Consider the following 15,332-nt stretch of genomic DNA (forward strand, 5'->3'; position numbering starts at 1 on the left):
CTTATCTGTCTAAAATGGAAAATTCCTTGTTCTGTCTCTCACTCTTTCCAGTATAGCTTACTCAGATGCACAAGTTCAGCTTGAGGCTGTCCCTTTTGGGGAGCTGACTGGGATAAGAATAGCTAGATCTCCTGTTACCTGCATCTCTGCAAAAATAAATAAATAAATAAATAAAATGGTTGCATGCTATGATTTAAGCCAAGTGTGTACCTGCTGCTGTCACTATTAAACGCACTCTGTACGGAACGTATATACTGTGAATAGGTTTTCCCCTGCTTTCTGCTAATCTCTCTATCTTGCTGGGATATGTTGCAAATTGTTCTTTGTGGAAGCCTTACTAACCTAGACCTTGTGCAGCAAAGTATAATGCTACAGCTGAGGAAACATGATCTGCAAAAGCTGGAGATGATGGCGTGGGATCACCTCATGAAGAATGTTCACCATGTGAACATGCTGCCAGATTGCCACTAGACTTGCCTGTTCAACTAGCAGTAATGTTAAAATACTTGTAGGGAAGTAAGGTATAGCCTTTCTTGGAAGTCTGTCTGGTGTTTAGATGATTGCTTTGGGAAGGAGGGTACAGATTACTCTGCAATGTTTTAATGTTCAAGATGCCTGGAAATTTTTGTATACTAATCTCAATTTGGATTGGGAATTGTTCCTGGTAGAATAAAGTGGTTGATATCCAGTTTTGCTACAGTTCAGTATTTGAATACTCTTATGCAATTCCTTTGAGTAGTTTGGCTGGAAAAGCTTGTTTTGATTTTTCTTTAATTTTCTTGCAGAATTTTTTTTAGTTTATTGGCTAAGTCATTTTACATGTGGCTTCCAGATAAACTTTATGGGCCTGGCCAATCTCTGACTTATTTCTTTTTCTGTTGGTGTTTGATAAATTCAGATCAGTCGTGTAAGTAGGGAGAGCAAGTCTAGATCCTGAGCTGAAATGCAGGGGATGTGTGCTGTGACCCAGAACATAAGTAAAGGAAAAGTCCTGTTCACCATGTCAAATAGTCTGAAGCTTTGTGAACTTAGTGCTGGTCTTCTTTGTATGACTGCCAGGGTGTAAAGGTCTGGTCAGAAAAGATGGCAGTCCAAAAATCTTCATCCATTCCTTTGGTTTCCTACTTGCATTTGCTGTCAGGTGCTGGATGGCAGCAATCCCTGTACTAAACTGCATAGTAAGTTGATGGTACCTGTTACAAAAATAGAGGGAACAGCAAGAACAGAAAGTGATCTATACAGAAACTTGTAAAGACTCAAAGGATGAGTTTTATGGCTGAGGAGCTATATTGAGTATGCATTGTGGATGTAACTGTAGGAGTTGGTCTGAAGACATAAGGCTTTATTGAACAAAGGCAAGATACTTAATTTCCAGAGTCCCTCTAATACTAAGAAGCTAGCTGATGGAGCAGTGTGTTTGAGATTACTGAATCTCTGTCATTAATGACATCAGAGCTTAGTGAGGCTTGATATTAGTTACTGAAATGAATCTACTGAAGACTACATATCCTTGGCAGATTAACCTTGAAATCAGTCGAGAGCAGGGCAAACAGAAAGTGAGGGAGTGAACAAAAGCAAAGGCGAAAAAGCTTTAGAAATTAGGGGGAAAAAATCTATAATGGGGTGAAAAGTAAGTTGTTCTTTTTTTAAAAAAAGAAAAAAGTATTCATCAATGAGGGGCTTTACCTGTAACAGAGCAAGAAAGAACAGAGTTGAACATGAACGTGTATAGATTGTTTTCAGATAACTATCTTCCCCTTTGGACTTCTCATAAAGACTTTTAAGTTGTTGGAGATGCATATTAACACACCTAGCAATTAAGGTAAGCATCTAGCTCTTTGTACGAAGAGAAGTTTCACAGATTTGAATTGATTTTTGTCTTGCAGATCCACTAAGACTCACCCTGGGCCAGTTGTACATTTAAGTGATAGCCCAAGAGATGAAGGGAAAGTGAGTACATTTAATGATATAACATACTGCAACATTTTATAGCCTGCATTGACCTTAATAACACTTTCTCTGATATGATAATCTGCTTTCATTCATTATATGTATGTTTAGGGTCACTGTTACTGTTTTACAGCTTTTATGAAAAAAAATCTCTTTGAATAAGTTTATGAGTAAGAAATTATAATACACAGACAACATCTCTTGAAACCTGCAGCCAGTCAAAATTGTCAAAATTGTTCCTGATTAAATAAATGAGATTTTTGCGTAATTAAGAATTGACTAGAGACTGCCAGGACTTTGGTATTTGCAGAACGCATGCTATGATGAGGACATTATACCAAGCTTTCATAAGATCATATATCATTTTTTACACAAGAATAATAATGATAGCAACCAACATTTGGAACTCGCTGTTGTTCTTTAGTGGAGTTGAGAGTAGCAAAGAGCTGTGAATAAGTGAAAGCAAAACATGTAACTGAAGTGTGATTCATTTCATGAGAAGGCAAAATCTGAGTTGGCTTTGTTTCTGTGGTAGCTTTTTGAAAATGAAATTTGGTTGCCAGAAATGTTTTATTTAGATGCTGCTGCTAAATTTTTTAGCATTTTGCCCATGTGGAAGGGCACTTAGCTATTTTGTCTTTTTTGATCACTTTTGAGAATTACATTTCAGTAAGCATTTATAAAGGACTCCGATTTACAAACGGTGTATCTATTTGGCGCTGTGTCTCGTGTAACTGCTGATGATTATTGGAAATTAGAAGCATTCAGAGTTTGTGTTTCTGATATAGGGTACATTATGCTGAAATTAAAATAGCTACCCAGGATGACACTGGAGACTACATCTGAATTTCATTTATATTGTCAATCCTTGGAGTTATCCATCTTGCAGAGTGAACTATATGCAGACAGTGCACTTGCTGTCTAGTCCTCCAACAGCCTGGATCTTTAAGCTTTTCTGAAAGAATCTCAGTAGTTGAAGCAATTTAGGATAGAGCCAATGAAAGTAATTAAATGCTACGGAGCATAGTGTCTTAGCCTCAAACCAGGAGTCATCAAGAAATGCTACTTAACTATTGATGCTGAAATACCTGATAAAAAGCAAGTTTTATTGTTCCAGTACAAGTCTTGTTTGTTGCATTCCAAAGAAGCTGTTACTGACCCACCTAAAGCACAATGTGTAGTGAGAAAAATGCCAAAAGAAAAGAAATTCTCCGTGAGTGTGTATCTCTTGAAGGAAGTCATGTACCATGTTACAACAAAAACCTAAAATATTTTTACTTCAGCTGAAAGGAAGATGAAAAGACTTCATCTCCAACTTCTCAACTTCTCAACTACTGAGACTCCAACTTCTCAGTAAAGGAAGTTGGAGAAGAGTCTACTTGGAAAGTACTACAGTTGCTTATTGGTTGGAGAATGCATTTGAGAGGTCTGGGCTCTGATGAAGTATTGGCATATGAGCAAGGCTCTGGTAAAAGCAAAGTCAGGTGGATTCTTTTTGAAAACAAACATTGGAAATGTATTGGGAGAGAATGAAAGATGTACTGAAACCATCCCTGTGCTGCTGTTTGTATCATTGATAAATTGAAAATGGTGTAAAAAACCAATTGATCCTAACAAAATACTTGCAGATTTGCAGAATGTGGAATCAGCAGTTTAATATTTAATGGAAGATATCAGTAAAAGGTTCACAGAAACAAAGGAGGAGGTCAAACCCTCAATCAAAAGACATGGTTCCAGTGAAAAGGTACAATAGTAAAGAGGGGGAAAAATATATATATATTTGAGTTGAAAGAATGAAAATAAAAAAAAAAACCGACCTTTCTTCAGAGAGGAAAAAATGGAAGGAAAAATATAAACCCAGTGTTGGGGTATTTTTGTGCTCAGCATAGTTATGAACAACCTAGAAGAGGGTAAACTGTGATGTAATCAGGTTTGCTGGACTTCAGGAGAACGAGAAACTCAGCAGTAAAATGGCAGCTTAAATAATGACTTTTGTAAGTATTTGGTATAGACAATGTGAAGTGATACATGTGAAGGATAAGAATATTTCTAACTTCATATATAAGATGGAGGGTTTCAGATGATCATTACTGCGTACTATCAAGATTACAGAATGGAGACTGATTTCTCAATGAAAATATCAGCTCAGTGCTCAGTAGTGATCAAAAAATAAAACAACAGGCACCATTTAGAGCAGAATAGAGAAAACAGGCCTATTGCATAAATGCGTGGTTGACTTGCCTGCTGAGTACTGAATAAAAAACTCTTGCTCTTCTATCTCAAAAGTGATGTAATCAGGCTCAAAGAGATTCAGAGAAGGGGCAACGTTTTCTACCTGATACACAGTTATGTCAGACAGGAAAACTGTGGAATAGATCTGATTGTGATCCTGAGTTTGAAAATAATAGTTGTTATGAAGAGGAAGACAGTCCATAGTCTCTTTCAATACAAAAGCTAGAAGAATATTTTGGGTAACAATTCAGTTATAATCATTGCTGGTAATACAGATATTCTTATACTCTGTAAGGATATTGCACTCTGCCAAGATCCAGTAGTGTATACTTCTCTGTGATATCATAAAGTTGATTACTGTTAGAATGCTTAAAGTTCAATAGTTGATATCAATGACTGATGACCAGTATTTCTGTGCCAAAAGATTGAATGTAATTAATTCCAGAAGACTTTGACCTTCCAAACGAACTATCAAGGCGGGGTTTGAAGACGGTCTCTGTTACGATTCTAGCAAGTGGTAGTTGGAAGACAGACAACAAAGAGAATCTGGGCTTTTAGCCTGCCATTTAAGAACAATTTGGGGACCTAGTGATTAAGTGATTAAGCGATTAAGTTCATGAAATGTAATTACCTGCCATGTCAGTGAGTTAGTGTACATTAAGAACAGACTGAAGTACACAGATATTTGTAAGTGGCAGATCTGTAGCAAACAGTATTTTTCTTGCTGACACAGAAGAAGACATTAACTGCAGTGATCTGTAGTTTCCCAGCAACTGGAGAAAGCTTAATAGGAAAAGGTTTAATGATATCAACCATCAGGTTGTGGACTAAAGTTCCTATCTCTGAGTCTGTGTTCTGAGATCTACTAACACCTAAATGTGGAGTGCGCTTGGCAGGCTTTTTTTTTCTCCCCACAGAAATTTTGTGCTACCAGGACAAAGAGGGGGCTGCCTGGCAGGTACCAGAATGGAAGTTGTTGATTGCAAAGGAGAAATCTCCCTTAAACACTGACATCAAAATCATTTCAGGGATAAGGATTTGTGTGGTCAGAATGTGGAGCAACTCTGCTAGACATGGAAGATTGTGCCAGGACTCCTCCATCATTGAAATTCTGTGCAACCTACTGTATGATTCTTAATTGTTAAGTATGAGAAATTAAACAAGGGTTCAGAAACACAAGATGAAAAGATAGCTTTTTGATTTCTTCCTATACTCCTTTTATATGTATCAATACGTTTATGGTTTTCTGTTTATGTTTTCTCCTACAGCTGTATTTACAGATTATGGATTTTTTTTACAGTGTTGACTAGCATAGAGCTCATCTTACAGATCTCTGAAGTGCCTACAATAAGCAAGAGGAGTGAGAAGGCTTGGGTTTTCTGTACTTCAGACAGATTAGATTCAGATCAACTGATTCAGACAGTTTAGAGTATCATAAATACATAGAGAATGAGACTAATCATATTCACCCTGTTGGAATTCTGACTTTATTGTCACACTACACTATTATTAGTCAAGCAGCAGAGCTACCATCTGAGAATAGAAGATAGATAGAGATTGCAGCTATGCAGCAGTTCTGTGCATCTTTCAGCTTCCCGTTAAGTTCAATGCTTTCTATCTTGCAGTTCTTTAGTGCTGTTGTGCACCGACATTTTAGTGATAGATCACATGGGAAGCTGCATCTGATAGGTGATATTTTACCTTTTAGTAATTACCTGGAGCACAATGTCTTTGCAAAAGAGAGTGATAAAAATCAAGAAGCAAGCCTGCTTCACTGGGGGAGGAATGCTTATTATGAAACAAGGTCACATACTAAATGCTTTTCTATTCCTTTCCTGTTTATAATTGTATGAATCTGAGAAAGAATACTGGTAGACCCAAACCAAACTCAACAGGTTTGGTACCCAGCTGTAATGCAGTAGTGAAGATAGTAAGAAAAGCACTCAGAATCTGCATGATATATACAAAGAATACAAAAAATACAAAAAGGAAAAAAGACAGATAATCTTATGTACCTAAAATGCTGGAAACCCCAAATAGTACAACATTAAATGGACACAGCACACTCTGCTGACATCATTTGTGAAGAGGTTCATCGGCATTTCCATCTCTTTAGAGCTCTTAAAAGATTTACTTACTCAAAAAGTTTATTCTTTCTACTGTCAAGCAAAAGGTTGCTCATATAAGATACTGCTTTACATTTAGATTAAGACAAGGGCGCATGGGTACTGTGTTTACTCTTACCAAGAGGGAGCTGCCTACAGGCTTCTCCTTTACCATTACCCAGCTAAGTTTGTCTTGTAGTCAAGGAATATGTGCAGCAGAGCGTATCTCAGTACAGGCCTGTGCATAGTTAGGCTGTTATGCGAATCACTAAGTTCTGAATATACAATTGTCTCTGTTTAGAACCACTACACTGGCAGTGAAAGAATTTGCAGTAAGGCCCTTTGTTCATTTTCCTGTTGGCAGTCCTCTGTGTCAGATTACCATATGGCAACCTGACACCAATACTATCCAGTTTGCTATATGATTTCTGAACACTGATGTCTTTTCTCATTTACTCTGCTACAGAATCCCAGATGGACCTGTCCAGGGCAAAAATAATAAATATTCTGAGATTTCTCCAAGACAATTTGTGTTTTGTTAGGGAACAAAATTCCTAAATAATCAGGTATTTTTCCTATTCAGGTATTATATGTATTTAACTGTAAGTCATTCCGAGAACACGAAATGGATCTCCATGTAAAAAATATTCTGACAACACAGAGAATTATATCCAGTAGAATTTAGAGTATTCCCAGACTCTGTATACTGCGGTATTGATGTATTAAAGGTGCTTAATTTGGAAAAAAAGAGTTTTGTTTTGCAGTCCAGCAGTTTAACTTTTATGACTTACACAAGCTATTAGTCAGTAACAGCAGCGATTTTAGTGAAGTTTCACAGACTAAGAGATAGTCTTGTCATCTTGTCATTCTTTCCCTCAAATTCTTGATACGAAAAATTCTTGAATTTTTGTTTGCCTTCTGCGATCATCCATGTATTTTAGGACAAAAAACAATTGCAGATATCACTGCCCCGTGTACATGAATAGTCCATAATCAAATTGTGTGTCTTCCAGTATGCTCATTCTCATTCTTCAGAACTGATTCTTAGGAAGACAAGCTCCATGGGAAACAGTTTGCAGGACTGCTAAGCACGCCAGGCTTCACACATTATATAAGATTTAGAATGAACTAAATTCAAATTAAAAGTACTCAATACAGCAGCTGATATAAGATTTAGTTATTTTTAGTAGAAACAAGGAGAAAGCATAGTGTTCATTCTTACTTCGTTCCTAAGCGTTGCTTTTCTTCTCTATCATATTCCCTATTATATTTTGCTTAATCTCACTGGTATTTCTCAGGTATGCATGATTGTATGATGTTCTAATTCTATAAGTAAAAAATTGCAAACAGGTTAACTTGCTTTCAATTTCTAGAGAAGTAAGCAATTTATTTTCTGCAACAGGATTTCTTCAAAATGTTTAAAAGAAAAGAAAGCAGAAATTAAAGGAATATATCTAGATGAAAGAGAGTTTAATCTGGCTACTCTTTGGTTTGATGTAATTTAAGAAATCTCTTAGGTGTCAAATTGTTGTCCCTCCAACTAGGGAAGGAAGAGAGCCACTGAGAGAAACATGCTATGTTAGTATTTTCTCAACAGACAAAAAATTGTGAAGACAGTCCGCATATATAATCTTGCATAAAAAATGATCTATGAAGCACATTGTATCAGGACTGGAATTGTATGTCATAAGAAGTAAATTATAGTAAAAGATAATTTGAATGCAGGGTATTATGTATATTATAATCTACAGTCTTGTGCATCAGTTTGGTATTTTTTATATTGTTTATTTTTTGAAATATGCCTTAAAACCGTGAAGTTCTTTAATAACTATGTATACATATATAATATGTATATTTTGAGTATGAAACTGTAATTGGGTCTGTTTCCCTCCTCCAGCTATTGATAGGCTATGAAAATGGGACTGTAGTATTCTGGGACTTACGATCTAAAAGAGCTGATTTGAGAGCTTATTATGATGAGGTAAGCAATTTCCATTAATTCATAAATACTGTTATTCAGCAGTTATATTTCTTACCAAACAGATGGAATTTTGTCTTAAAACACTGTGTGTTCTCGAAATACTGTTTGTGCTCTGTTTTTGGGCAACTTGCTGGCAATACAAATCAAAACTTGAGTTCTCTGGCTGTACTACATTAGCCTCTTTTGAGTGTAATACAACACGGAGCCACTTTCCCTTAATTCTAACAGATTCATTTGCTTCTTCATTCCCTAATTGAACAGAATGTAGTAATGAGCTGACCTGCAATATAGCTACATAAGAAATGTTATTACTGATACTGAATATTACTAGAACATCAACTAGAATGAAAGTCAAATTACTTTGTAGGGCTTTCTGTATTATCCAGTAGTCAAAATCTACACAAAAAATTTTCAGAATTGTATTCTCGCTTTAATCAGAATATCAACTCTTGCTGTTTGAAAGCAGATTATATCAAACATGGGTACAGTTATTGTAATAATAAAAAGTGTTTTAAAAATGGATATATGCCTATTTTTGATTGTTTCTCTTACTGCCTTATTAGATGGAAGGTGTGTACACATTCATGAAAACTGCATTAAAACTGAACTTCAGAGTTAAAATTCTGATCCTGCACACAGCAAATGTTCTACTGACAGGGTAATTATGAGTTTAAACAGGACAGCATTTAAGCCTCAAGATATATCCCAGTATAACTGACAGTCTACCTGTGTATACACTTGGGAAAATACAGCGTTCTATTCCTTGAGACTGGATAAACTTTTTCTTTTCACAGGTCTCCTCATAAGGTAGGGTGCGTGTTCGTACACTGTCCTCTCTTGTGCTCAGGAAGAGAGAACATAAAATAGGGCCGTTACAATCCTGCTTCCTTTCTTTTTAATAGCTTGCTAAGTCAGAGTTATTGAGTGCTGAAAATTTCTTACAGTTTAATTGTTCCACATTTTTCAGAACTGTTCTCAGGAATTATTTTTTTCTCATTTTGTAAGTCATGTGCTTCCCTCCCCAGTGGTTACTTGCTGTGTCATTGTTCCACTCTGTGCAACTTTCAATGGCTTTCCATTGTCTGCTGATATATTTGAAAGATTCTTTTACCATCTTTACAGGGATGCGTGAACTTGCAACTTGTGCTTTGTTCCAGACTTGCTCCAGATTGAAAATATTCCAGATCTGCTATGATTCCTGTAGGAAATCCCTAGAAAAGGTTTATGTTACAATACTGATTTATAAAGGTTTTATAAGTCATAAATTATTAGTTCAGCATGTGCCAGCTAGTATTTGGCACCAAAACGTAGGATTGCAAACATAAGGTTTATCATAGATATTTGTCAGAGCTGATCGTTTGGACATGTTCCAGGAAATTCAGGAGGATCACCCCTTTCCTATCCCAAAAGACAATGCATGTCACTTTACTTACTAGGGGCTGCGTCTTGAGCTTTATCTTCAGCAAGGAATTCTCATGTCGTCACTCCATGGAGTGCCATTTTGACTCCACCTCATAGTGGTGACACTATGCCTTGTCACCAGTGTCGTGGTTTTGTGGCTTGTTATAGGTATTCCAAAACATAACACCATGTATTGTTCTGGAAGTTAGAGAGTTAATGCTGCAGTTCCATGGATTGTCGCTATTCCCTGTTTCCTGGTCTCAGAACAGAAGAATGAACTGCAGCTCCCAGAAGACTTCACTGTTCCATTTCTATTTTCTGTTCAGAGGGAATGATAAACCTGACTGAGAGTCACAAGACTGCTCCCACCATCTGACCTACAGCATTAGAGTAAGGACTTAACCTTTAGAAACTGTATCTCTCCCATTTTGTTTGCTTTATTGGCTTCAATTCCAATCATACTGTATTGTACTATCTCACATTCTGCTATTATATTTAGTGAATCAAGTTTTTTCCCTTAGCTCTTTGCCACTGTTTCTCTCATCTAAGCCCATCTTCCTACCTTTTTTCCCTTTCCCCCTTTCTCAGCGCGTGGGTCCATGGGTCCCTTCAGATGCTGTCATGGAACCAAGCCGTGACAACCAGTAATGATGCAATTCAGGAAACTGTCACCTGCAACCTCATGTTGGTTCTGTAGGTCCTGATAAACTTGAGTACAGCGTTCTTTCTGTTCCTGTGTGAGAATTCATTGGACCCACCTGCCACACATTTTGCAGTATTCCAGTGTTGCCACCATAGTTTCCAATGCATTGAAGTCGATATTCTGCTCTGTACACAGTTCCCTGGTCATAACCTGCCAATTCATGTGGCTGAACTGATTGAGATGTACTTCGTTTTGTGATGTGACAGCTGTACATGACTGTCCAGAACATGGCTTGTCTTTCATATTGCCCCTCCTGAAACACACACAAATTCATGGTGCTTGCATTCACTGTTTGGTGTCAGCAGGTTCTTCTGTCTTTTTTTTTTGTGCATGGAAGAATTCAGCTACACACCTTTGCTCCATATGCACTTCCTGTCAGACACCATTTTGTCATCTGTTGCCATCTCTTGCATGGCAACAAAATTGAATGGAGGATTGGCAGAAAGGTTCAACCTCCACTGTCATACCAGCAACGTATGCCTCTGACATTGTGGGCCAACAAAATAAAATGAGATGCATTACTTTTGGAGCAGGCCCCCTACTTTCTTTAGCAAGTTTGAAGCTAATATAGTCACCATATTTGATGATGAATGAACAGTGAGTCTGATCTAAGTCACCATATGTTCTTCCAGCGTTGCTGAGGATAGTCAGATAGCACTTTCTTTATTTGATTCATCAATGGAGCAACTACTTCAGTTTAATACCAGAAATTCTCCTGGAACCTGACTTCTCCATTAAGAGCCCCTTTGTACTTATAGTGTGAAATAGATTTTTTTGTTGTCTTTGATGCACCTGAATTTTCATCACCAAGGCCAGTTCTTTCTCAGATAGATATCCAACTTGGTCATGTCACCCAAAATAGAAGTACACACCCTCAAAACTCCATCCTGATACTCACCCTTTCACGGGATCCTCAATCATGTTGGATTTCTGTCTCCATAGACCTGCTGAGAAGCAGGCTCTTCGTTATTCAGATCTGTAAAATCACTTGCTGTATAGCATAGGGACAAGAATTTAATAGCAGATATTTTTGATCCTGAAGTAGAAAGTAGGCTGGTAACTGATTATGCATCCACAAATCTAAATACTCCTTTTTTCTAAGTTCAAGATGAGAACTACATCTGCAGTCAGTCAGTTCTTAGAGTGGAGAATAATTTCGTATCTCATGACATTGAAGATGCTTTGTTTTGTATAGCCATAAGAAATGCTTCCATGTCATTATCAGTGAGAAGCATTCTCTAAAAGTCTCTTTCATTTTTTTTCATTATATTGAGTGCTATTTTTAAATTTGGGTCTTAGAAGTAGTGGACACTCAGCTCAGATTGAACAAGTTTCCTTTCTTTACATGCTTGAACAGTTGGTTACCAAAAGCATTAAAAAGAGATAATGATTCTTAGTGTCCCGTAGCACATCATTGTGAAATCTTACCTATCCTTTCTAAGCTACACTGTATTCTTAACACAAGTATGATGCTTCATATCACACGAGTCTGGCAGATTTGGATATGTGACATGTTGCAAGTATCTCCTCAGAGCATGGATAATCTTATGACTGGGAGATGAGTTGCTTACTATATTATCAAGATCTGTCCAGTACTTGAAGAAATATATCCTTTCATTTTCCTTCCATCCAGATTGATGTCATAGACACGGCTGACTTAGGCAACACAACAGCCTGTAACTGGGGACATGAGGACCCTGTCCCTGGTTCACAAACCTGTAATTGAAGCATTCATAATTGTGTCTTCTACTGTATCTTAGTCATGCCATACTTCATATCAAGAAGGCTGGAAACCTTTCATACATAAAACGTCTGCTTATTTCATATGAGGGAGGTTCTCACCAAGGGTAGGAAAGGCCGTATTGCATTATTGTGAACTTCTCTACTAGGTGTTTTTGTAAGCCTTGCATCTTCCCTTTAAAGCTTCTCTCTGCTACTTATGTTCTACTCACTAGAGATAAAATTAGTCTTATCTCTCTTTTAGCACAGCTGAGATAAGCCAGAAGTTGTCTCAGCTCATCAGCTCCTTATGCAGTGTGCCCTTGTCTACTATGTCAAATCTCAAGAGACTAAGATGTTTTCACTTGTGAAACACCTAATGCCAAAGTGGAGCTGCTGCTTAGACTCTTGTGCCCGCTCTTTGAGTTGTCAAGTGCAAGTTTGTTTCTTGGTGTAATGATGATTGTCATCTTCCCAGTAGTGATCATATCTATTGAGTATGAGATATTCAGATGCTTGCAAACCGTTTTCTTTATTCTGTCAAAAGTTTGTTTTTTTTTTTTCTCCATAGATTAATATAAAAGAGAGTACACAAGCAAGGCAGATGCTTCAAAATACCTACAAATTATTACTGATAGTTGGCAACTCCCAGAAAAAACAACCATCTTCTTATGCAGACTTCAAAAGTTTGACTGGCTGCGTCAAAGCCTATTCAGAGCCTTCTGTAGCATAGATATTATATCTCGTTATGACATGTCTCCAGAACAAAGCTGCAGAGTTCTCAGACACATTTCCCAAATGACATCTCCCTTCCCACCTTTCTCAAATACTGTACCATTATGGAAACATCAAATCTGATGCAATGGTCCTGCAGTACTGCTAATACAAAGGATTCTTAAGGTTTAAGTGATAGGATGAGTATGGTGCTTGTTCAGACTATGGTTAAAAGTGGTCCTTGAATATCCGTCATTTCTTCTCAGTGGAGGAATTCTGTACTTGGGAGACAACTGCAACAGTGTTGAGTATGCCTAGATTTAGTACATGCTGAATATAAGAGAAGATGGAGTGTATATGCAGCCGCTGTTGATACTACAGGAGAGACATACCCAATCTGGAGTGATCTGTTATGTGTATATGCTGTGTGAACATTCATATGAGTCATCTACTGCGATAAACTCTTGTTCTAATGAAATAACAGCTCAGTTTTTTTGAGGTTGCTAAAGAAGTAGATCAGAACACCAGGCATATTCTTGCAGAGAGAAAATTAGGGACTTGTTTAATGCCCTACCATTTAGAATTAGTCGTGACTCCCATTTGAGACCTCCAAAACAAATCCTAAGTATTTCTTTACCTTTGTGGAGCAATCTATCAGGTGAGTTTGAGCTGTGTTATAACAACTCTCTGTGACTGCTGAGGACCATTTCTCCTCAGCTCCACTTAACAGGAGACTTATGTTGGCAGGTGGCACCTAACAGCTGAGATAGTTTAACCAGCAGCTTGGTACAGTTTTTTCCTGCTAGTTACTAGCCCTGCTTTTTAGCTTGTTAGATACAATTGTGGATGTTATCGTTACTCATTTTAAGTGTCTAATCCCTTTTTTAACTTCTGATATCTTTGCCCATCAGTTCCACTAATTATTCATGAAACACCAAGAACATCTGATTAATTTTTGAAGCGTCCCCTTTTGCTATATGTAAAATTCAATATATTCTATTTGCATTGTGTACACAGGAGTGTGATATTCCCCTTCTCTGACACGCTTAGGTTTTCCAAAATAATCTTATATCATTCCTTTATGAATGAAACAACCCCTCTCTGTCATTTTGTTTTTATGTGATGCATAACAGGTTTCAAGGTTCTTTCTCTGAAACCCTGGTATGTGGTGGTAAAAAGATTCAACAACTGATAACTATTTCTACTTTTTCTAATACATCTTCTTAGAAAACTTGCATCTGTTGTATGCTATCAGTAAACACCATTGCATAGCATTCCCATACATTTGGGAAATAAAATACTTCAAAGGAACAATCAGAAATATTTACTGTGCTGCATATTCCTTGTTTGTATACCTTTTACTTATTATCCTGTTTGTTCAATTTTGATCTGATTCAGTAGAGTTTCTCCCATTCTTGTACCCTGTTAGCATTTATAACGGATTGTTTTGTGAATTAGTGTAGATTATAGCTATTGGTTACTAAAAAGTGCAGTTAACAGACTCTAGACAAACAAAATTCATCCAACTGTTGATACACAATTAGATAAATATAATTGAAAGTCACATATTAAAATTTCATTAGTGTAAACAGTGTATTGCTTTTCACTCTCAAGTTGTTCATTCATTTCCATAGGCTATTCATTCTGTTGCTTGGCACCATGAAGGGAAACAGTTTATGTGCAGTCACTCTGATGGAAGCCTGACCTTATGGAACCTGAAAAGTCCTAACAGACCTTTCCAGACCACAATCCCACATGGTAATTTTGATAGTAAAAATGTACAGTAAAGTAGTGCAATATCTCATTGTTTACTGGTGTCTTTATTGTTGAAAAAAAAAAAAAAAGGCAGGGACTTTCCAAAGTAAGAAAAATAAAATTGTTTTGGATTTTTGTTATTGTTTACAAGTGACTTTTCTCTAAGCCAGAATTAATAAAGAACCCATGATTTTAAAATGTATTTTTTATTTAATTTTTTCTTTCAACTAACTATATTGGGAAAAAAAATTAAACTTTTTATGCTCATCCTTGATCAGGAAAAGGTGTACTGTCAGTAAAATTCAATAATTATTAGCTGAGTGTAATTATTTTCAAATTTTTGAATTGTTATCTGTAATCCTTCAGACATACAAAGCAGTAAAAACTTAAAGTTATAATAAATGTAAACACGCATATTTTAGGGAAATAGGCATTAATACTTACCATTTCATGTAGCTTTAAAATTCCACTCTTTCTGATTATGTAACTGCTTCAAGGTGTGTATTTTAGTTTGAAAGTTTGATTAGTTCTGTTATCCTGATGTTTTAATACAGTTTCCATCCTCTTTTTCCTTAGGAAAAATTCAAAGAGACGGAAAAAAACCTGAATCCTGTAAACCAATTCTTAAAGTGGAGTACAAAACCTGTAAAAACAGGTATGTTTCAGTGTTACATTCGTGAATTAATACACTCTGAATCTTTCCTTTGTCTTTTTTTGCAAAGCTATTTAAGATATTAAAGCTGTTAAGACATTACACCTCTAATGTAAACTT

At 36.7% G+C, this 15,332-nt stretch overlaps 1 protein-coding gene across 2 annotated transcripts in view; it reads left to right on the forward strand.

Moving 5' to 3' along the window:
• Window positions 1-15,332, forward strand: part of STXBP5L (syntaxin binding protein 5L) — a gene marked incomplete at both ends in the record, with an annotated part of 176,517 nt that overhangs the window by 95,728 nt on the left and 65,457 nt on the right. For both annotated transcript variants that reach the window (XM_079546881.1, XM_079546882.1), the window contains 4 exons: window positions 1,887-1,950; window positions 8,185-8,268; window positions 14,440-14,563; window positions 15,137-15,215. In XM_079546881.1, the coding sequence (XP_079403007.1) occupies window positions 1,887-1,950; window positions 8,185-8,268; window positions 14,440-14,563; window positions 15,137-15,215 (351 nt within the window). The remainder of the gene's footprint in view (window positions 1-1,886; window positions 1,951-8,184; window positions 8,269-14,439; window positions 14,564-15,136; window positions 15,216-15,332) is intronic.

Source organism: Tetrao urogallus, assembly GCF_951394365.1.
Source record: "Tetrao urogallus genome assembly, chromosome: 1".
In the NCBI taxonomy this organism is placed as follows: Eukaryota; Metazoa; Chordata; class Aves; order Galliformes; family Phasianidae; genus Tetrao; species Tetrao urogallus.